Here is a 24,743-nt window from a genome sequence, read left to right on the forward strand (position 1 = left end):
AAAATAACATTTTATTAACCTGATTTCATCACATCCTCCAATAACCTGTTCCAAGTCAAAAAAAATCTGTCGTTATCTTACTAGAATTATATTGTTGTACAAAGAGAAATAAGCACAACTACCTCAATTGTATTCAAAAGTACATAAAAATTTCACCTCTTTATTCATCATAAATATTTACAAATGACACTTTTTGTTCTAGGACTTCTTTAAACCAGAAAATTTTACAAACATTAAAGGGAAAATCTAAAAATTAATTGAGACATACAATATTGATCACTGACTGCAAATGACTGTTACATTTTTAAATTATTATTATTATTAATATTTTTAGGAAAATGCAGTAAGAATGCAAACCAGTGGTTTAATTCTAGAAGGTTATATAGATCTTGTTAAATAATTATTATGCTCCTTCAATAACAACATCTACACCATTTTCAAACTAATCCAGAATAAAAAACAAACCATGTTGTAAAGAGTCTGTGAAATATTAAGTCATGTATTTACTTATTTCTCTGTGCTAGCCACAGTACTTCTTATTTTATTTATAATTGATTTTTACCTTAATGGTCAAAAACACAGAAAATGAAAAATACATTTCATAATGGCAAAAACTGCAATTCTTATTTTACAGTTGTACAATTCAATCGATTTTTAGAAAATGTTTGTTTATTCTTCTCACTTTGCTTTATGATATAGTCCCAAACTCATTTTCTGTTAAGAAACAGAACAGTTTATTCCAATAAAGCTAAACAACAGGTAATTTTGGCCCCATGTCTTTAAAAAACCGTGAATGCAGGAAATGACATGCAAGTTCAGTTCAAAATATCTAAAAACAGAAAAAAAATCCAACAAGCCATTCTAGAAAACTTGTACAAGATGTCACCAAAAATTCATCATTTCTGAAACAATCCGTATCTGTAAGATATAAAGCTGCTCCATCAAAGCATAGCAAGTCAATGTACAACAAAATTTTGTATTCATTCATGAAAGGGTAGTCATCCAACAGTAGAAGCATGACATCTGGCGGCTATTTAGAGAAGTTATCTTTTGTTCACACTTCAGCCTTTGCAAAATCTGAAACGGGCTGCCTATTGCTCATCTTTACAGTTCAAACAAATGTAAGAGTGCTTATGGCAGTACCTGCGGTCAAGTTTTAATGTTTGTATCAAACAAAGATGCACATATATCAAACATCTTTGAAGGCTTTCCTTTCATTACGTGAATTAATTAAAAAAAAAAAGTATGCTTTTATGATATATAACTGACACACACATTTATCTATACCTTTAATATCAGAAAGAAAAAGATACACTTTATATATTAATGCTATATGGCTTTAAAGCAACCTATTTAATGCCATGTTCTTGAGTAATCTGCTGTAACTGGTATACAGGTCTTGGAAAAGCTGTTCCTCAGAAGATCATTCTATATAGCATTTACTTATAGACAGCACTGTATTACACAAGTATTTTAAAAAGTCATAGACTCAAGAAATATGAAATCACCTAATCTCTCCCAAACATAGATACTATAAAAGATTCTACAGAATTTTAACATTTTCCACTAATAGACAATGCTATCTATCCTCATTCTGGAACTAAGACAATCTGGTCAAAATTCTCTAGTTAGCAATAATTAGTGATGAGACTAAAGTGCTTTATTACAGTTACAGCATTACTTTTCTTAGGTTCCATGCATTGCCCCTCTAGTAATACTTTATGAATAATACAATGTAGCAAAGATTTTGTTTCTCTTTTCTCATACTCTTATCATGTTTGTGTACTGGCAGATGATTGAAATTATTTTTCTCACAACTTTTTCTTCCAATTGGTATGACGGTCTAATCCTTGCTCGCAGAATTGTATGCTGCATTTTCACTTTTGACTACAAAAACTGCACTTCTGAAAGAGCAAGGAATCACAAACTGCATCACTTAAGAATTACAAAACCTTATTTTACAACTGTAGTGTGTGCATATTATCATTTTAATGAAATTTAATAGTTATAAATATTTTTAGATTCTGTAAGTAGACTAGATTCTAGAGAAAGTAACACAGATAACCAATATTCTCTCATTTGAAACAAAAAATAAATAAAAGTGTTAAATTTAAGAAAAAATATTCTGTACATTGTACAGTACCTTTTGGTTAAAGCTTCTTAGAAAAAATATAGCTGTGTTTTAAGCATTCCAGTTACAGATACTTCGGTATTAAAACGTCAAGGTTCCCCATCATAAAAAAAATACTGCATTTTTCCATAGTTGCAGCAGAAACTGTCTGTGAACAAGGCTTCAGTCTTTAAAAATACATTGATAGTATGTATGAATTCAAATGCAACAATAAAAAAGTCATAGTACAGTACTGAGGATGTATGGTTGTTGTGCATTAAGAACTTAAAATTCCTCCTTATTTCAAAAAAAGCAAAACTAGAGAGCCCATTGTATATCACTGAGTTCAGCTGGATCTCCAAGTCCTCCATCAGCCTCCAAGTAATTCATAAGAGCAGTCATAGCAGTGTCATCATTTTCACATATTGTGAAGTCCAGCTGAGAATTACCACCTATAAAATTATTAAAATATTTACGTATGCAGTACAAAGCATGAATAATATGGTAACTTTCAAAACAGATTTGTTTTTAAATGACACTTTTTTTCAAAGATGAGGCAAACATTTACATGCAAATGTTAAAAACTAAAAAAGTAGAGACGATAGAAATAAGGCCTATCTGCAGACAGTCAACTGCTAGCTAAGAAACCTTGTATCCATGCAGTGAAGTTCATGCCTCCAAAGTAGAAAGCTGCTTCCTAGTTATTGTCACCTTAGTGGGAAACACAATGATATGCCCAAATTTTCATCTGATGTACTATGCTGGATGGACTCCTGAAACCTCATGAGTTACTATGTGTCAGCTCCAGAAATCAACTCTGTACCTTCGCCTTTAACAACAGTAAAAAAGTTTTAGCTCAAGTATCAGTGAAAAATGTTTCCTTGCATATCTTGAAAAAAAAAGTTTTTACAAATTCTTTTCTGAGGATCATAGCTCAACTGGAAGACAGCTATAGGTTATAAATTAAGCTCTAATAACTGATCATAAAAGAGGTAGGTGGAAAAATTTCTAAGAGCTGAGGTACAGGATAAGCATAAACATGACTTTAACAGCACTTTGCCTTTAATGTTAAAATTAATACCACGGCATTCTCCTCTTCCAGAGCCAAGGAATCCTATATCCAAACTTCTGGCTTACTGCATTCTTGAAGGAGGGAAAGAAAAAGTTCTAAAACATTTTTGTCAGCTGTTTTTATGTAGCTCTTCACAGTTTGTAGTTAAGAAAGACATGAAGTACAATAAGTACAGTAGTTCACAAGTTACAACCAAATCCTTTACATTGCGCTACCATACTTATTCTTACCTATCTCTTTCTTCTGCAGAAAAAAACTTTAAGTACCTAATTAAAATGGTGGAATGCAAGAAAATAATGGTAAACTTGTATTGCTGGATGTTATTTCTGTCATGAGAACGAACAACTGATTTTGCTGTTCATCTTCCAGTGACAACACATCTCTTTTAAGAGTTCACTCATCTTAAGACAAACACTGACTCTTGAAACTTTGTAATTTATACATGGTTGTATACTGGTGCACTCAAAAAATACAAATTTTATTATAAATGTCTTTCCCTGTAGTCCCCAAATACCCAAAGAGAAATAAATCTTACTGAGGAGAGGTTCATTACTCGGAAATGGAATAGCACCCTGATTTTGTTCTGAAGTCTGTAGAACTTCTACTTCTGAAGGACATAACTGAATCAACTCCTTATCTGGCACCTAAAAGAACAGAAATAGTAGAAGGACAGAATTAAATTCTAAATTTAGTCACAATTATTACATTACTGGAATGTTATAAATTTCCATAAAAGCATTAAGAACTAGATAAGAGTTAATGAAAAATGTGTATCAAAGAAGACCTATTGTGTTTTATTATTATTTTTTTAAAGTTCACATCGCACTGGACTTTGCTTAAATAAAAGGTGATACTTACACATCTGTCAAGACTATTTCACTGTGATGACATCTGCACTATTAAGTGTCTACTTCAATATTCAGCAAATAAATCCAGCACAACAAAATGTACTGGTACATGCTCTCCACATATAGTACCATAAAGTACAAATTCCCATTCACATCATCTATAATAGTTAATATCAACACATTCTTGCTAAATGATAAAAATCCTCATACCTCCTATGTTAGAGATGCATTGAACTATAGGAATTAGGAAATTGCATCTCTTCTATTATTATTTTGCATCTTGCTACAATCACGACAAAGATCTAAGTAGTTTTAAATTACCTTTTGCACTTGTGAAAACTAGGCTAGCAACAATAGAGATAGAAGTCATCCTACTGCAAACATACCAGCAAAATATATAAAGTAGAGGAAAAAATGTTTGAGAGAAAGCAAGAACTGGTATTTTATTTATTTATTTATTTTTACAGGCAGTGATATACTCACATTGCTGCAGTTTACAGTTAAAGCTGGAGAAGGTGACTTTCTCAAGAGATGTGATGGACTTAACTCCCCAGATGGTGAAGAATCCAACCTAAAATTTTATATGTATAATTGATTTACCAAGTCACATTGATCATGAAAAACAGCCTGTTGCAGAACCCAGCAGATCTCCCCAGTGATGAAGTTTGAGCCAGCTAATCTGAGATAAAGTTGGCTTAAATTCTCCTGAAGATTCTAAGTGCTCTTGCTCTTCTATCGATAATGCAAAGAACAGAAGAGATCAGTAAAGTCCATAGGTCATTAGTACTTGAGCACACTCATTTTTCTCTTCAATCAGCAGCAGTGACAAAGCAGAGAGTCAAATGTTTCAGAATTAGGCACACTGGTACAAATAGGTGCATTTGAAATACATACGTAATATGTACAACATGAGGAAGTTCTGCTAAACTAACAATACACTTAATACTCCCTCTACTATTATTGTAGATACCTGTCTTTCCCTGTTTTCGTTAAACTCCAACCAAAAATAAAGTACACTTAGTTTGTTACCAAAATTCTTTGAGATCCTGCTCATCCTCCCTCACCAAACACGCTGGATATGAAACTAACAATGAAAATGTCATACCAGGGCCCTTTGGATAGCTTGCTCACATTTCCCCCCCACACTCTTCCCGACTCGCAAAGGACAAGGCTATAGAAGTGGAGCACTCTGGATACTTCAGTTTCCACCACTTCCTCAGATCCAAAATGTGGTACAGCAGGAAAGACAGGATATGGATTAATCAACAACCTATCTTAAGTAAGTCTAGTTACTTGCACAGAACATTTATTAGCTCCTTACATTTCGATGTACAGTTTGGTAAGCAGTGCTGTCATCTCTAAAAGCTGGGACAAATTCCAGACCGAATAGATTTTAGTACTGCTGTAACTGAAATGATCATTCCTCACTTGTTAAACTGATTCAGAAATGCTCATTAGTAGAAGTGTGGACATAGCCCTGAATTTTTTGTTAAAGTTTAGTGATGCCTGATGCACAGCTTGAAAGCCATCTGTCTTACCGATATTAAAAAATGAGAGGAAATTCAGGTATTAAACACAGTCATTCTATTGGATTGTGCCTGTAACCACAGAAGTATTTGATGAAAAAGTGCTGGTGTCAACTTTTGTTGGCCACTCTTTTGTCTAATTTTGACTGCCTCAGCATGTGGGAGATAGTAACCTGAATTCATATAAAAGAAAATGAAGAAATAGCATCAAGTTCTACTCTCCAACTGGAAAATAAATACAGCACTATTTTTCTGCAACTATTTTGGAAAACTGAACTACATCTGGCTGCAAGCAATGATGCTCAGACATCTACAGAAACACTCAGTACTTACTGATGACCCTTCAACAACCATTTGTACATGTGAATGCCTTTTCCTCTTACAGACTTTAAAAACTAGTTCCTCCCAGTCCCACTCCAAGATACAGGACTGCAAAATAAACGCAGTGCCAAAGATCCCAGTCACACAGTGCAACTGCTCCTTTCCACAGCTGGCTTCTTTTCATAACTGTTCAGCGTAGGTTGATTTGCAATTTCCAGTGTCCGTGGACAACTAAGATCACTGAAATAGACATGCCTGCTTGAGATTACAAGGGTTCCAAGCACTGTGGTTCATTGAGCTGGCAAGCAAAACATTTTTGCTCTCAGAATATTCTTACATTCTGTCTATTACAGAATCATAGAATATCCCGAGTTGGGAGGGACCCACAAGGATCATCGAGTCCAACTCCTGGCACCACACAGGTCTACCCAAAAATTCAGACCATGTGATTAAGTGCACAGTCCAATTGCTTCTTAAACTCTGACAGGCTTGGTGCTGTGACTGCTTCCCTGAGGAGCCTGTTCCAGTGCACGACAACCCTCTCAGTGAAGAACCTCTTCCTGATATCCAGCCTGAGCCTCCCCATCACAGCTTGACACCATTCCCGCAGGTCCTATCGCTGGTCACTAAAGAGAATAGATCGGTGCCTGCCCCTCCACTGCCCCTTGTGAGGAAGCTGTAGACTGTGATGAGGTCTCCCCTCAGCCTCCTCTTTTCCAGGCTGAACAGGCCAAGTGACCTCAGCCGCTCCTCATACATCTTCCCCTCTAGGCCCTTCACCATCTTCATAGCCCTCCTCTGGACACTCTCCAACAGTTTTACATCATTTTTGTACAATGGTGCCCAGAACTGCACACAGTACTTGAGGCGAGGCCGCACCAGCGCAGAGTAGAGCAGGACAATCCCTTCCCTTGACCGACTAGCAATGCTGTGCTTGATGCACTCCAGGATACAGCTGGCCCCCCTGGCTGCCAGGGCACACTGCTGGCTCATATTCAACTTGCTGTCAACCACAACCCCCAGATCCCCCTCTGTGGGGTTGCTCTCCAGCGTCTTGTCACTGAGTCTGTACGTACAGCCAGGGTTGCCCCGTCCAGGTGCAGGACCCGGCACTTGCTCTTAAACTTCACGCAGCTGGTGATCACCCAGCTCTCCAGTCTGTCCAGATCTCTCTGCAAGGCCTTTCCACTCTCAACAGAGCCAACAACTCCTCCAAGTTTAGTGTCATCAGCAAATTTGCTCAAAACACCTTCTAGTCCTACATTCAAATCATTTATAAAAACATTGAAGAGGACTGGCCCTAAAATGGAGCCTCGAGGGACCCCACTAGTGACCATCTGCCAGCCTGATGTAGTAGCCCCACATACCACAACCCTTTGAACCCTGCCTGTCAGCCATTTGCTCACCCATCATATGATGTTTTTGTTAAGTTGTATGCTGGACATTTTGTCCAGTAGGATCCTATGGGAAACCGTGTCAAAAGCTTTACTGAAATCCAGAAAAATCACATCAGCTGTTTTCCCTTCATCGACTACATGGGTGATCTTATCATAAAAGGAAATCGAGTTAGTAAAACAGGACCTATAGCTTGTGAACCCATGTTGTCTGGGACCAACAACTGCATTGTCCCCTAGGTGCACTTCAATAACTTCAAGGATAATCTTCTCCATAATTTTACCAGGCGATGATGTGAGACTGACAGGCCTGTAATTGTCAGGGTTCTCTTCCTTGCCCTTCCTGAAAATTGGCACAACATTTGCCAGCTTCCAGTCTATTGGGACCTCTCCAGATTCCCAAGACTGTTGAAAAACAATTGAGAGAGGTCCCACAATGATGTCAACCAGCTCTCTAAGCACCCTGGGATGAATCCCATTGACCCATGGACATGCACGGATCCAGGTGGAGCAGCAAATCCTGCATACCTTCAGGTTTGGTTGGGAGTTTATCATTCCCACCATCACGGTCCTCCAGCTCAGGGCACCTGGGGTCCCGAAATCCATCATCAGCATTGAAGACGGAGGCAAAGAAGGCATTAAACGACTCTGCTTTGCCTATGTCCTTGTCTGTGAGGTGACCTTTCCCATCAAGTAGCTGACCTATGTTTTCTTTGGTTCTCCTTTTTCTGTTCACATATCTAAAAAAAACCCCTTTTTATCGTCTCCCACAGACCTGGCCAGCTTCAACTCTAATTGGGCTTTGTCCATATGAATTTTCTCCTTACAAACACAAACAGTGTCCCTGTATTCCTTCCATGTTGCCTGACACTGCTTCCAGCAGTCATACACTTTCTTTTTATGCCTAAGCTCCAGAAGAAGATTTCTGATCAGCCAGGACAGCCTTCTGTCCCACCTGCTTGACTTCCATAGTTTGGAATTGCCTAATCTTGTGCTTTTAGGAGGCAGTGCTTAAAGACTGAGCAGCACTAATGGACGTCAACACCTTCAAAAGCAGTTTCCCAGGGGACCTTGCTGACTAGTTCCCTGAGCAGCCTGAAGTCTGCTCTCCCCATATCTAGGGCTGGAGTTTTGGTGGCAGTTTTCCTTCTGTCACCAAAAATTTCAAACTCAACCACTTCATGGTCACTATGACCAAGATGGCCGCCAATTACCACATCCCCCACAAGACCCTCTCTGTTCTCCAGCAACAGATCTAGGAAGGCACCTTTCCTAGTGGGCTCCCTTAGCACCTGCACCAAGAAGTTATCATCGAGGTGCTTTAGGAACCTCCTGAACCTATTTGTGTTGGCAGTGTGGTAATCCCAGTTGACGTCTGGCAAGTTGAAGTTCCCCATAAGGATGATGGCAGCTGATCTTGAGGTATCTCTTAGTTCCTCAAAGAATAATTAATCAGCAGCGTCATTCTGGCCAGGTGGTCTGTAATAGACTCCCACAATGACATCCCCTTTATTTGTTCATCCCTTAATCCTTACCCAGAGGCTCTCAACTTTGCCATCGCCAACTTCAAGTTCCACATAGTCCAGCCCCTCCTTCACATACATTGCCACCCCCCCACCTTGTCTGCCCTGCCTATCCCTCCTGAGGAGCCTGTGACCACCTATTGCAGCACACCTGTCACAGGACTCATCCCACCAGGTTTCGCTTATGCCGATGATGTCGTAGCTGTGAGAACAGGCCAAGACTTCTATCTCCTCCATTTTATTCCTCATACTGTGTGTGTTTGTGTAGTAGCACTTCAAATACTCCTCACTGCACGCAGCACCTTGTGTAGCAGACCGAAGGACCTCACTAGCACACAGTCCCTCTGATTCTAGTGTGCCATGCTTTAGCTTATCAATGGCAGGCCTAGTTTTATCCCTTTCCCCCTTCAACTCCAGTTTAAAGACCTATCTATCAGCTCCGCTAACTCCTGGGCAAAAATCCTTTTCCCACCTCTGAGAGAGGCACATCCTACATGGTGCCAGCAGCCCCAGTGTCATGTAGACCTTCCCATGATCAACAAACCCAAAGTTCTGCCGATTGCACCAGTCTTAAAGTCATGTGTTAATAAGACAAGTCTGCTTGTCAACACTGATCCCAATGAGATTTAATAGTTTTTTAGTTTATTAGATTATAAATGAGATTAATTGGATTATTAATCAGAGGTTAATTAGATTAATTAGAGGTTAATTAGATTATTGATAATGAGATTATTAGTTGAGAAGTAGTATGATTGTTCCCAAGGAAAGCAATATAACACTATTTCCTGTTCTAAAAAGTGTTCAAGATGTGCATGTAAATGGGAAAAACAAAGGTCAATCAATGAATTGAAAAATAAGACTATCTGATACAGCTTCGTAAGGCATGTGGTCGTTGCTGCCAGTACCTTCAAAAATATTTTCCTGAAAAGTTGGTATTTGAACCTAGAACTCACACAGTTTGTTTTAATTTCTCATAGCAGTTGCACTTTTCAAATGAGAAGCAAGTCTGGCCTATCACTGTGACTAGATCTTGATTAAAAGATGTTTTGATAAATCAGACAAAGAGGGGTAAATGTCCTGTTGCATTAAACTGCTGTTCCATTAAGGAGTCAAGCCATACTTTTCTTACATGATGAAACAAGACATCTACAAAATGAATCTTTGATAGATAGGGAGATGTGCATCATCAAGAGCTTCAAGCTTATGATAGGCAAACAGAATGACAGAAAATTATGGCAGTGTTAATATTTAACTTTTTGATAAATAAACTCAATTTCTGTAAGGTCTGTAGGAGACTAGGAACATTTGTTCTTCTTAGGAAGGAAGTGCAGTAATAAATACTCCCCTGAAACATCTCTAAAGAGACCTTGTTCGTATGTGCCTCAACTCCACAGCAGAATTCCATTTAAATATCCATTAAAAAAAAAACAAAACAAAACAACAAACAACTCTTATTAAAGTAACCTCCTCCAAACTGGGGAGATTAATTTAATATCACACTCTTCAAATTCCACAATTCTTTCTGTTATGATGGATTCCTCCATTTTCTAAGATGAAAATTTTGCTCTCTTACGACCTGCTGAACTCTAAGAACTGTCACAGAAGAGTAGTGAGTTGGCTTGATCTTCATAAAAAGCTCACAAAATTTTCCTCTGCTGCTTAGGAAGATACTGCACCTGAAATTGTGTTTCTGTAGTATTATGAAGAGTATTGCTTGTGGTTCTTAAAAAACACAGATATCAAAACTTTCAAGGGGTAGCTTCAAAGAAAACTCACAGGAATGCATTCTTTCATTCCTCATCCAGCAATTTATTTTTCATCCACCTAATAAACTGGTTTTCTTAGGCTGATGACATGTACGATCTACATACCTTTCAGCAAAGGTCAAGTGATCTCAATCAAGAACATAACATTGACCTGGCTGAAGCTCCAAGAAGAGGTATCAAGTTAAGCTCTTGTCTCATGCCTGGGTGTTGATCATCAGAGATGAGAACTACCAGCTTTGGTCTTTCAGAAGAGTTGATAAAAATAACACTTTCCATTTATAGGTGGTATTAATGAGAGAACATTAAAAATGGTATTACCAAAGTTTAACATCCCAATTTTATTGCTTTTGTTGACAGTGCTTTTCCTCTTCTTTACAGATAATCCCAGCAACCTGTCAACATGCTGGAGGTGGATTTTTTATTTTTATTTTTAAAATAGCAGTCCTTTCCTCCTATCACTATGGAATTATTTATTCCTTTCTTCCTTCCATTCAAAAGGAATGAGTCCCTGTTCAATTTGACTATTCTAATAAAGGGATATGACTTAATTGTTGGAAAGTGACTCTGAAATATGTGAAACAGAGTAAGAAACATCTACCACCATGACTCATCATTCTTAGGCTCTGGCCATGGTTTTTACTGTGTTCCGATGAAGAGACAGCTGAGAAGACAGCCATGTTATGAGGAGACAATCTGTAATTCTGGAATTCAGCATGGATTTATGAAGAGGAAATCATGCTTAACCAATCTGATAACCTTTCACAATAAGGTGACTAGCTTGGTGGACCAAGGCATTTAGTAGTGGATGCTACATTGATATAGGTAATTTTTTTGACATTGCCTCTCATAATATCCTCACAGATGAGCTGAGGAGTCAGACATCTGCTAATGAAATAGCAGAAGCTGACTATGTTATGGCATATTAAACTATTCCTTACACATCTACCATTGTTTCCAAAATTGGTGTATCTCTTACTGGACGATTTAGTATTACACTATGGTCCTTTAGGTACTGTTGCAAAAGTGTCACTGGAAAGAATTACAAGGATCCTTGGAATACACTGCTCCGTAGACATAAACAATTTGTTTGCATTTCTTTACTTGAAACTGGAAGTTAAAGATTTAAAGTCTAAGAGATCGCTTCATTAGCCAAAACTAACAGTCAGATGACTTGTCCTGTCCTAATGAGATGATAGTACCCTATGCTATGTTTGATCTTAACAAAAGTGCTTGGAGCTTCTGGGGAAACCTTGACTCCCAAAAGAGTTGTAACCAAAACTGGACTTTTTCTGTGCTTGTGAATCCCCAAATCCTGGAATTAGCCTCAGAGGCTTTTTAAAAATGTTCTTAAACAACAAATCTGATATGGTGCAAACTGAAATAGAGTAATAACCTCTCTATAAGCAAGTCAGGCACCACTGTGGATGCCCAATACAAAAAACACAGAAGTACATTTTCACATTAAAATTATATTTCTTCCTTTATAATTCACTGGCTATGCTACAAATCTACTAAAACTAGTTAATTTTAAAAGGGTCAGTCTTTAACAGCATAAATCTAGGACGGATTCCCATTTGGAATGATGCAGTTATGTTTTTTTTAAATCTACAGCTGGGTACTGGGGAGCTACTGAACTATTATTTTAGCCTACCTGCAGGACAATTAGGAAAGGGACAAGACAGGCTATGAAAGCACTCCACTGGTTACTGTTTCAAAGAAGTCTCTGCTGGCAGAGTTACACTATTAGAAAAATATAAATGCTACTCACAGGCAACTGATTTTCCATTCCCTAATGAAATATCTACCCATTTCAATCTCAAGTGAAGAAGCATCACAGTAATACTTTTGAAATCATAGTTATATAATTCTTCCATTAACAAAGGAAATTGCATGCCCAGAACAAAACTATTTATCAAGGCTTGTGATGTGTACTGCCATGCATGAGACCTATATTAGGTTATAATTGGTACCTCATAACACCATTGTTGAACAAAAAAAATAATTTAATACATATATTAAAAATGAAACTTGAACAGTCCCCACATAATCACATATGCCTCTTCTCCATCTTTAATTAAAATCCTAACATACGATGTTAAGTGCTTATTACCTTTGCAATTCTAATATTTCATTTGCAATTTCGGTTCCTATACTGCCAGCACCAAGAACCGTTCCAGAGGACATTCCAGGTACACTCACTAAAGATTGTTTAACAGCATCTACAGTTAAAAAATAAAATAAATTAGAATAAAATCTAAAATTTGTAGACATTTTATTACATAGCATGGAACAATCACCTCGAGGATTCACTTTAAAGCAGTTTTTGTTCCCTTTTTTCAGAAATTAAATTCCTTAAAATACTAACCTCCTGGTGGATAAGTCTTACTTGAAATATAAAGATAACTGAATAATATAAATGTCAACACTGCTGAACTTCAGTAATGAAGTTACTAGCTTTAATTATTACCATTTCTCATCTCAGTCAAAGCAAAAAGCATAAGGAGAACAAGTTGGACTTTCAGAAACATGCTGTTAAAGAAAAATATCTAGTAAGGTAAAAGAAAACCTCAGAGACCAGAGTATGTGCATACCACAGAACTGTTAACAAAATATTCATCACCCTTTATTATGTAGGTAAAGTCATTGCAATTGTATTTCTGCAGAAAACTGGAGAAAAGAAAAAAACAAAACAAAACAAGAAAAGGTTGTAGCAGAAACATGATATTCTATCAGCAAAAACCTAGCTATAGTAGAAATTTCTAGAGGGAAAAGAGATGCTGCAAGCCCTTCTCATCACATTAATCTAAATTACATGAATTAGGATGCTGCAAGTAGCTAGAAATTGTCACTAGAAATATTTTAAAAAACTTCTCCCTTGCAAAACAGCTTAGCCTTAAATCCTGGATTCAATAAACCTAAAACATTAATGATCCATCAGAAGATACACCTATGATAACTGTAAGAAGAGACACTTGCCTTCTGTAGGCTGGGAAGCATAGGGTATATGTTCTTCAGCAGACTCATTGTGACCTCTGAAATTTAAATAAAAAAGAAAACACAAAAATCAGCAACATTTTCAATGGCAAGATCCAGTGTATTTGTGTTTGATTTCAATCAATACTTTACACAGGAAAACTAATATCCTCAAGCTGGTGATAAAATGCAATATTCCTTACATGTTTCATTGTTCAACCTTTGTACTGTTTGATAGTTATGAGGCACTAAGAGAAATACTCATTTCCACTTATTCCCCAAATAAAAAAGAACAGTCAATTTATTTGTGTTCCATGCCAAGAGAACAAGGCTGCCCTTTTTATTCCTAGGTCGGAGAGCAGTTAAGAAGAAACAACTGCTACTAGGACAGGCCAGTGGCTACTGTCTGCCTGCAGCTGCTGCCTACTTTCTCCTCCTCCAGACAGCTGTGGATGCCTGGATCTCCAGGGCAGGTAGAAGTGGCCTTTGTCTGTTGGGCAGCACATGCTGCTTTAACTTCTCTTCACTGTTTTTTTGAGGAAAAAAGACATGGGCAAAATAGGTGGACAATGTTGACTTAAGACATGAACTAATTACAAAATGGGTTAAAGGCTCCCTTGACAACTTGATCTAACAGAAATAGAATCCCTGTCCTCTCCCTCCCAAAAACCCCGTCATTGGTAAAGAACCTCAGTATCTATTGAACAATCCGAATACAACACCATTGCACGATTCAGTGAACAAAAAAGTAACAAAAGAAGAACTAATCACACACTCCAACAATTCATTTACTGTCTCATAGGCTCTTCCTTTGCAATCAGTTTGGAGAGTATCTTCTTGTCCTGCCTTGCATTTCTACTATCTATCAATTATGCTTCTCCATATTCTGACACATGGCAGGTAGGGTAGCACTTAAAATTAGGCCCACCATGCAGTCTTACAAAGCTCAGGAAGAAAAGCAGAAGTAACTTCACATTTCCATTTTTTCATATCTATTATCTTTAAAGATCTTTCCTCTCTTCCTTTAATAAACTCTTTCCCATTTTTCTACTAGTGAACCACACATTTTTCATAGTTAAATCCACAACCTAAGCCTGAAATCAAAATCAACTGGTAAATGCAGAATGTTTTCCCAGGTTACTCAACCTCTTTGTGCACTGCTGATATTTTCTAGTCTTGTTCTGCTTCTTAAACAGGTTGCTTTCTATCAGTGCTAGCTGTAAATAAGACAAAAATTAACATAGGGAATTCATATAACAAATTACTTACAATACTACAGTGTTGTTTGATACAATGTACTCCAGTTCTTTGGTCCACGGATTCATGAAACTAAACCACTGACTCTTTAAAGTAACAAATGTCCCATCTTTTGCTCTAAATTTGTAGGAATTTGTAAATACTTTTTCTTTATTCTGCAACACTAAATAAGAAAGGAGAATTATGATCACTAATACTCTGGAGGACAGAGTTAAGCTAAAGAAAATAGTTTCTGATATCATAAAGCCAAAATGTTTTTGACAATCAGAAATACAAATCAAATGCCATAAAATTGGCAAGACAGAAACCCTACTGAAATCAAACTACATTTATAACAATGCTATTCATCTTAAACATGAGCCCATGTACTAAGTTTCTGCAAACCACTAGCAGGGAGACTTGGTGAACTTTAATAACTGGTGTCTTTATTTAAGTGATTAGTCATATTTGCTCTCGAGGACTTATTCCTCTTTCTAACAAAGAAGAATTGAAGCGGAAGGTTGAAAGAAGCATTAACGTTATTCCCTTGCAATTAAAGCACTGCACCAAGATCCAAGACAACAGAAGTTTCTCCCTGTTTTTCTTACACGCTTTATGTGGGCATGTCTTCATGTAGGTGTAGAAAGGGACAATGCTAAGATTGTTTAACTTTATTAATTTCCAGTTTCTGATTTTTTGATTTGTACTGTTTTCACATAGCAATTACATGTAGTTGTATACAGCCTGGGAGGACCAATTGTTTTGTACCTTCTTTATGTTTTTCAGCTAGATGATTGTGATCATCTTGATGGCAGTACTCGTAACAAGAAGTTCCTAGAAGCTCTTGTGGCAGATACCCTAAAATTGCTGTTGCACTGTTAGAAATAAAAACATGAACTGCAGTGGATTCAAACAATTGCAAAGCTTGGTTTCTTCAGTATCAGATAAAGCAGAAAATGAATATTTAAAGAAATAGATGCTTGTGTTCATGTTTGGGAAAAGATACAGCACTAGTATAGCTCTAAACCAACAGGAAATATTAACTGCAGTTTACCTTGGATCTGTTTGCAATGAATAATACAGGATACCAAGATTTTGCAACGAATGACAATAGAAAGACAAAGTAACAGTGTTTAAACATGCAAACCATGTGTATGCACAATTTAAATGCACACAAAATACAAATCATTACTAGCTCTTCTAATTAGCCAGAGTACTGAACCCACATAATGAGTCATTAAAAAATAGCTAAATTTTGCTCCGCCATGTTAAGGAATAGGTTTGAACTGATACTTTTAGATGAAAGATGAATGAAAGCAATAAAAATCCTCCAGTGTCATTAATGAAATTCAGTCTATATTACTGACAAAAGTCCTTTTAAAGAAGTTCAGAAAATAGGAACTTGGCTTTCACTTCAAATGAAATAATTTGGTAACTCATTTAAATATAATGTATTTGTTCCAAATATGAAGATTTTAACATGCAGTAATTTTGTTGAAGTGCTTATTACTTTTTTCTCTGTCAGTGCAACTTATAAACAAATAAAAGTCATATAGAGAGATATGAAGCTCTAACTTGAGATTTTTCTTTACAAATAAATACATGAGTGTATTTTATTATGTATTTTCATCTTTATAGCCTACCTTTTCCTACAGAGTGGTACACTTTTTTGCTACATTATGTTTAACAAAAAGAAAGTCCAAAAAGAAAGTCATTGATTCAGGAGAAAGCTCTTCCTGTGTACAGAATCTAGAAATTCTATCCTGATTGAAACATCATGTTTCTTTCTCACAGAAAAGATCAGAAAACCTATCTAGCTGTGTCATTTTGATTTTCTCTTCACTACAGAAAAAAATGCTTACCGCTGATCTACGTAAACAAATTTTCCATCCATGGCAAATCGTGTAACAAATTCTGTTGCTTTGACTTTTATCTCTCCACTCTTTTGTGGAACAATGTAAGGGTGTAACCTCCCAATTGCAACAAGACAGTTAAAGTTACTACTGTCCTTTTCCACATCATTTTCCTCTTCTACTCCCACCTCGCTAGGAGGCCAGTTCTTCATGTACCCAGTACAGTGAATGGTACAGTATTTCCTGTGATCTAATAAAAAGACATAAAATCAGCAGTTACGGTTCAAAATATTTTTTGTTGTTGTTGTTTATTCCTTTCACCATAATAGCAGCAGTCATATTTTATGCTTACCTACAACAACTGTAGAAGGCTATAATTAATTTTACATAATACTTTTAAATTAATTTTATACTACTTAATTTTGGCTTACCTGGATAGAGCACTTCTAGCCCTATATAAGATTTAGTAAGATATGTTATAGGTGTTGACAGTGCAAACAGTCTCAAAGGAAAAAAAAAAAAAAAAACACAAAAACACAGTCTAGTAACTCACAGATCACTTTTTCTTTATATTTTTTCTTATATATTGTAAATTAAAATTATCCATGGCAGCATTCTGTAGCTTCTATATCAATTTATCTTATATGAACACTATGATCTTAATATACTTTTACTGCAGCTACTAAAATAATCAACCAAGATTGCAACCCAAAACAATCCAGCTTACTTTCTATTTATGTAAGGCTTCTGAATTCCTCAATTTTTCTTGGAACACAAATATCAAAAGAGACTTAAGTTACAGCATACACTGCTTATATGATATGTAAATAGCCTAATTTGCATCAATGCATAGATATAACATACCATGTGCTGCAGTAACTATCTTTAGAACAAGTTGCCAAAATACTCTTAATAACAGTATTCTTACCAAATTATGATTTACATAGATTTGACTGCATTAACTCTATCAACTATGGAAACCATCAATTACCGCTGTAAAATGAAAAACGGAGGTATTTATTCTGCTGTGATTGTCAGTTTAGCAGATTTACAGTGTGATCTCCCTGAATAGTGCTTTCCTGAAGAAGCATTTATATGTTAAATAGTCTTATCAAATTAGTTGGCACATTCAAGGGAGATGGAATTCCATATACTTAAAATGACAGACCTATTTTTAAATTTATTCTTGTACATTCAAGAGTAACATATATATCTCAACAGTAACAGGTTCTTGAAATAAAAAAGGAGGAAGATTTATTCAGGATCAAGTAATTTCTGCACACTTTTGCAAAGATCAATGCCAAGGTATTAAACAAAAGCTGGAAATTACATTTTTTTAAAAAAAAGATTAATTCACTGAAAACTTGACAAGAATATACTTGCTGCACAGGCATACCAAAACTAAATTGAAACTATAAACTAGATTAAAATTATTGGAAAAAAATAAATGGAATTACATTGATAAATTAACTTCACCATTAAAAAACAAAAACAGAAAACTCATACTTTGTAAGTACACACAACACAAAATGTAAATCAGACAAAAAAAGTTTTTACTTGCTTTTTTTTTTTTTCCTCCGAAACAGTAGATTTTGCAGGCCTGATTCATACATTTATCTTCAAGACATGTTATTTAGTTTCATTCTTCTGATCTGCTCCAGTGCTTTCAAAAATTTCCCTGAGACTTTAAAATTTGACTAGAACAGACCGTATGCTCCTAAACAGGCACTGAAACTCAGGTTCCTTCCTCCCTCCCTCTTTTCAGGAGTGAACAGGGAGGAGAAAGAGTACAATTAGACTGTTTTTCAAGATGTTTCTTCAGTAAATATTTACACTTCACTACAGCTACTTTGTGAAGTCAGTGATAACTACAAGGGTCATGCTACTGACTTGGAACTTAAATATACCAAATTTCAAGACAGAAAGCCCCCACTTCAGCTACACTGTTTGAATACCTTTCTTCTTTGGGTTGGGCAAGCACTCCTTCTCTTCTTTGACTGTGGTCCTACTACATTTTATCCGACAGAAGAAGGAACGTCGAGCGCCAGAATTCAGTCGAGCTGGTCCAGCTTGAAAATCTGTGTGTACTTGCAAGCCAGCTTATAAAAATTTAGTAAAGTAGTTAAAAAAAAAAATAATCCAGCAATAAAACTGTTGAGTCCAAGGCCTAATCTTCATTTCTGTTTCTAGTACATTCTCCTTACTGTTCAGTTGCCTAATTTTTGTCCTGGCAATTAAAAATTAAAAAGGTCTAATAACTTAAACAGGGCAGAGAAAACGTGGCTGTCACACATATTCCAAAATTAAAAAGAAATACCAAATTAAACTTAAGCCATACATGACATTTTGAATTATATTTTAATAAATATGCTTTATAAACTTTCAACTTCTGTTTGGTACATAGAAGTGTGAAAATGCTTATAAAAGTCAGCTATAAAATAGTTATTAGCTGCAGAGTACATAATGCTTTCCATATTAGAAATAACTGCAAACAAAATAAGATTTGGTTAAATTACGATTGACACTTAGCATTTTCAGAGAAGACAGGGATTCTTGATACTGAAGTATTTTATCCCATGTTCGACTACATCAGGTCTTTTGTATTGACAAGATCTATCAAATACAAGAAAAAAAGGTAGTATGCCTGGTAGGAAGAATGTCAGATGACAACTTGGTAAATGTTTAACAACGCAAATTTAAATCACTCTTATTATCTAAAGTAAGTTGTTTTCTGGGCTAGTTTTTAAACTCTTAAGTGCATTCTAGGCAGCAGATAAGCATTCAAATGTCTGGCTCATAGAAATCATATTTCAAGTTTGTACATCCATGCATATATAAGCATGTGGATATGTCCTCCATAAGAACAGAGCTTATTGCACATATGAACACATGAATATGTCCTGCATAAAAACTGGATTTTATTAACACCTCTTAAAAAAAGAAATCTGAGTACATTCACACATGACTTACTTTTGCCATCTACAAGCTTTTCTCTGGGAGAGACATCTGAAGATGAAAGTTGCTCCTTCACTTTGGCAACATCTTTTGGATGCAAGTAATCAAACAAACTTTGTCCAATTAAACTGGCCTATTAAAAAAAAAAAAAAAAAGAAAAGAAAAGAAAAAAGAGCCCCACTGTTTTAGGACATTGAACACATTTAACACCCTGGAAAAACAACATGCTATATTAATTAAAAAAAAAAAAAAAAAAAAAAAAAACACTTTAAAATATCACATTTTTTCTAAAGTTCTGTATTTCAATCTGCATTATCTTTCCATTTAATATTATTTTTTATATAAATGGGGTAGCAAAAAAAATATTTGTAACTTCCCTCTGAAAAATACTAGTTGCATATTAATAAAGAGCAAGTGCTATAAATATATATATATTTATATATTTACTTAACACGACTCCTGATCTTGAAGCCGAAGAAGGGTATGTGAAAAACAACTCCCCTCACAGATTATTTTGGTTATGGAAGGGAAAAGAAAGAAATTTACAATACCTAATGACTGAGCTCTCATTTAGATGGACAGAACAGCTAAGCCAGGCGCTGTCTGGAAGCTGCAAATGGCTCAGCTCACTTCAGCACTCCTTACTAGGGGACATTTACAGTGATTGCTCTAGCTGGGATCCTTTCAACCCACTCAATTTGCTCATCCAAAGCTTGTCTGCTGCACTAGTGCAGGTACTGCTACCTTCTCTTGGAACAGGAAGGAATTCTCACAGAAGTGGGCAAGCTTTGGTTTTTAATGGCCTACCTTCACCACAGCAGGTCAAATCAAAGGGTAGAAAGGAGCTATGTTGATAATCATATTCCAGACTCAAACTGCAACTCATTTTGGACCCTGGCCACTTGCTACATGATCACTGCATAAAACAGGAGTACCTCTCTGACAAACAACAACCAGAAACACATTTAATGAAAATCTTCAAAGAAAGCAGGATAAATATTCAGCCTCTTTCACTTACTCAGTCCCCATCTAACCCTAACGAAAAGGGAAAATGATGAGTGCCCCTGAGAAAGGCTAATGGCAGCCCTGTCAAAATACATAGGTTTATCAAACAGACTATGCTGCAGAATGGGATTCATAACCCAGAGAGGTTCCTAGATAAGCAAATAAATCCAGGGCTTAAGACAGTTAAATTCTCTAAACCACTTTGGCTGGAACAGTGAAAATCTTATGGGTTTGGAAGCAGGTATGATTAACATGAGAGACTCCAAATTGTACTTTTGAGCAGGTTCAGTATAGAGGTTTTCAAAAAAAATCTGCTTTATGTTTGTTACAAAGTAAAATGATTCATTTAACTTTAATTTAAGTAAGACATAGTTCTGTTTAAAGAAAATCTATAAAACAGAATCCAGATTAGTTGACCTTCCTCCTTTAATCAAAGTGAATGAAGCACAAACTGTTTCTAAATTATAGAAGTAGACAGATGGAAGCACTAATTGTTTTAGCCTGTTTTTGGAATGGGAGTCACGGAAACATGAACAAGTTATCGTGCTTTTATTATCTGTACTAATTCCTTATGATGTTAAATGTCACCTCATACAAAGTTATTATATGTAGCCTATTCTATGGGTTAAGCTAACTCACACTGTTTCCTACAAGTTAAGATTATATAACATGGATGGTTACTGTGGGTGAGGTGATATATGGTGCATCTGAGCCTGAAGGCGCTGCACCAAGGAGAGCTTTAATTAACTCATGCTGCTGAACAACCAATTTTCCTCAGGTTAGAACAATAAAAAATCACTTAATCGTTCAACAAAAAAATGGGGATAAAATTTGGACGTCTTCAAAATATCCTTTTCCTTTAGCCTAGCAGTTCTCTTAAGTATGATCAATTGAAATACAGTGCTATTACTCAGGTCACAAACACTGACCACACTTATAAATACTTATTCCAGGAAATTCAGTTTTACTTTGTTGTTACCAACAACATTCCAAGAAATTCCAAGAAACAAAAGGACTCTTTTAAAAATAAAATACAGTAAAATGTAAAAGCTTAAATATTTCTAATTGAAAGAAAATGCAAGGTAAAAACAAACCAAGAAACTCAAATATAACCACCTGATCATAATTAAGTATTTTGCAAACTGATTCTGAGACAAACAGAATTTTTCCTCTGTTACATCCAACCACAAACAGGAATCCATCTGCTGCCTGAAAATACAAAGATACTGTCTTAAAAACATACAATTAAAATATACAATGTATATTGATGACTACAAGGAGGTACACTTTTAAACGTGAATGTTTCTATTAAATAAAAATCACACCAAAAAGCAATTAAAAAGATTGCAGGGACCAAATCAGACCTTCGACTACAGACAGCTAGAGTTTCCTAAACACAGCTTTGGGAAAGAGAACGCCAGCTGCAAAACAGCTTAACTTGGAGTCATCTTACAGATCTTGCCAAACTGTGTTATTGCAGCAAAGGAAAAAGAGAAAATAGCTGCAAATTAGAAAGGGTAAGAGGGTGTGGGTGTATGACTACATGCAAAAACAGGAAGATTTTCTTTCAGGTATTATTTCTGCATCTTGAAGCACAGCAAGTAACTGCAAGTATATTTATGAAAAATTAAAAGCATTCCATATACTTGCATGCAAGTTTCAGTATCAGCATTAAAAACAGTTTATGTATGAAATGTGCTGAGTATATCTTAGTGGAAAGTCCTGTTTAGTGTACAGAGGTTACAAACCAAAACTCATCAACTACATCAAAGCACTTGCTTGAAGAAAAAGATCGGGGGGCAGCTCTCTCAAAATATAAAGTTAATGGCAAGCTTTAATAAGGACAACATTTAACTGAGAGTTGCCTTCTACTTACCCTAAGGATTAATTGTCTGAGCTCGTCATCCTTTAAAAATGAAGGTTTATATCGAACTTCGGTATAAGAGCTAGTGGAACCTGGAAAATAGCTTATTTGTAAACATGCATACAGTATCAAAATATATATTTTAAATTTACTTTCAACACAGTTTTATTTAATTCTTAACCTGTAAATTCCCTTTTCAATCACAACAGCTGAACAAAAATTTATAAAAGATTTTTTTTTAAAAAAGAACCAAACAAACCAGTGTAAGAAAACGTACACTGATACTGAATATGGGCATATCACCAGTTACTTCCTTGCCTTTTATTTAGCAGAAAATAAGGAAGCTTCTGATCAGATATCTTCAGTATACTGCTACAGAAAAGGTAGTATGAGCTCTGCATTACCTAGAAATATTTTGTAGACTTATTTCAAAACCCTTAATATCTGCTGAATCTGAGTAATTCCTATGTTATCCTTTTGGCTTGAATAAAGGTTCATTAGTACACTATATCCAGCCATCCAAAAAATCACTCTGTGTAGTTACACTGAATAGGTATTGTATGTTTGACGCACAACATATTACTATTCTATCATCCATGGCAAACACACTAAAATCCTCCTTAGCCATTACAAGTATTTTCATATTTTTTTCTAGGTATTGTTTTGAGAGCAGTTGAACTTGCTAATGAATTTCAGCATTTGCTGTAATTCCATATAGTATCTCTCATTGTCTTAAAGCATTTGTTTTGAAGATACATATAACAACAATGGCAGATAAAGTCCAGTTTTCCTAAACAATTGTTAAAATAACACTGTTTGAGCTTAAGATTTCTCATTCCACTGTCAAGATGTAGATGCTTGTTTAAACTCTAAGTGCAATTACTACCCTGCTAATATGTGACATTATTTCCTTATGCACAATTCTCAGCCTACTTAGACTGGAGTACCTCCAGAAATTCCTTCCAACCTAAATTATTCTGAGTCCATAACTGTCAAGATAGTCACATAATTAATTTCATACATTGCTTTGACTTACAACTAAAGAGGTTCTTATGAGATGCGTTTATCCATAATCAAATTTTTGGCAAGGCACAGAGTCTTTGATCTTTGCTTACAGCTGAACAAATTACTATTCTGAAAGTGTTGCCAAAAAATAAAAATAAAAAAATTTTGCATGCTGCTGATAGACGAAGCAATAAGCAACTTGTATTTGGATGTTAATTTTTCTTAGGGGAGAAAGAAAACACTTGAACAAAGCAAGAATGGCAAAAAGAGATTAAAGAATATATCCTGGTTTGACTCTGGCTCACACACAAAACCACTCAGTGAAATCTATATTTACTTTGTTATGTGGCTGGGGACATAAGCTTTTAATAACACTTTTCCGTAGCACTCTATAAAATTTTGTGGTGTTTCAGACTTAAATGTAATCAGCCATCAACCATTTTATTAAAATATGTCTTGCTATGTTTCTTTGTCTACTTTGACTACTGTCCTTGCAAGCGAAAGAAACAAAGAGAAGACGATCACATTCAAATTTAATTTCTTCTTTAGTTTTATGCAAATAGTCATTGTTTTATAAACTACACTGTAAAAGATGAAACTGATCACTGAAGTAAGTTCTCTGTGTTCTCTATCAGTGTAACTATAACTACTTAGATCAGTTTCTTTAGGTAAGGATTAGCATAGTTTCCCATTGTTGAGAAGACTTTTTTTTTGATGTCATGCTAGACAAACAACTCACTGGAAGTATTCAATAGTTCATAAGTGACTTGGTTTTCAACTTTAAGTCTTCCCAGAATTTAGTTATTTTTTTAAAATGGTCTTTTTCAATGACATTATACATTACAAAGTCAATAATTAAATAGGAAATTCCAATACAAAGGGCTGATGCAATCACAAACTCTGCAATCAGAAACATTTTTAGTTTGAAGTACTGTTTGAAACATTTTTAGTTTGAAAATAGTTTGAAGACTATTTTCTTCTCACTAGCAGTACAGCTACTGATGTTAGTACAGCACCACAGGTATTACTGTTAAAGAAAGTATGATGGGAAGTTGAGAGACAGCAGAACTTTTGAGGGTTAGAAAATAACAGAAGATAAAATTGCTTGATTTTTCTGTAATTTTGAAAAGGTATAGCCTTAGTTAACAAGGTATCAGACACTGAAGTATTGCTTATTATAGCAGAAAAAAATATAAATAAATGAAATTCTGGAAACTACAAATGTAAAATTAAACGAAGAACAGACTCAAATGAATTCAGCAAGGAAACAAAACAGGAGACCTTAGATGTAT

The 24,743-nt window shown here is 35.7% G+C and overlaps 1 protein-coding gene across 5 annotated transcripts in view; it reads right to left on the minus strand.

Annotated features, from left to right (window-relative positions):
* Window positions 1–551: 551 nt before the first annotated feature.
* The window catches only part of ARNTL2 (aryl hydrocarbon receptor nuclear translocator like 2), a 39,530-nt gene continuing 15,338 nt past the window's right edge, over window positions 552–24,743 (minus strand). For 4 of the 5 annotated variants that reach the window (XM_032182043.1, XM_032182059.1, XM_032182069.1 and 1 more), the window contains 12 exons: window positions 22,459–22,538; window positions 21,699–21,791; window positions 19,593–19,710; window positions 18,578–18,721; window positions 16,632–16,872; window positions 15,538–15,644; window positions 14,803–14,953; window positions 13,537–13,592; window positions 12,671–12,779; window positions 4,514–4,601; window positions 3,718–3,826; window positions 552–2,562 (listed from right to left, as the gene is read on the minus strand). In XM_032182043.1, the coding sequence (XP_032037934.1) occupies window positions 2,429–2,562; window positions 3,718–3,826; window positions 4,514–4,601; window positions 12,671–12,779; window positions 13,537–13,592; window positions 14,803–14,953; window positions 15,538–15,644; window positions 16,632–16,872; window positions 18,578–18,721; window positions 19,593–19,710; window positions 21,699–21,791; window positions 22,459–22,538 (1,430 nt within the window). In that variant the 3' untranslated portion in view covers window positions 552–2,428. The remainder of the gene's footprint in view (window positions 2,563–3,717; window positions 3,827–4,513; window positions 4,602–12,670; window positions 12,780–13,536; window positions 13,593–14,802; window positions 14,954–15,537; window positions 15,645–16,631; window positions 16,873–18,577; window positions 18,722–19,592; window positions 19,711–21,698; window positions 21,792–22,458; window positions 22,539–24,743) is intronic. The other variant, XM_032182051.1, reaches the window with a different exon arrangement.

This window comes from Aythya fuligula, chromosome 1 (assembly GCF_009819795.1).
Source record: "Aythya fuligula isolate bAytFul2 chromosome 1, bAytFul2.pri, whole genome shotgun sequence".
NCBI classification, from domain to species: domain Eukaryota; kingdom Metazoa; phylum Chordata; class Aves; order Anseriformes; family Anatidae; genus Aythya; species Aythya fuligula.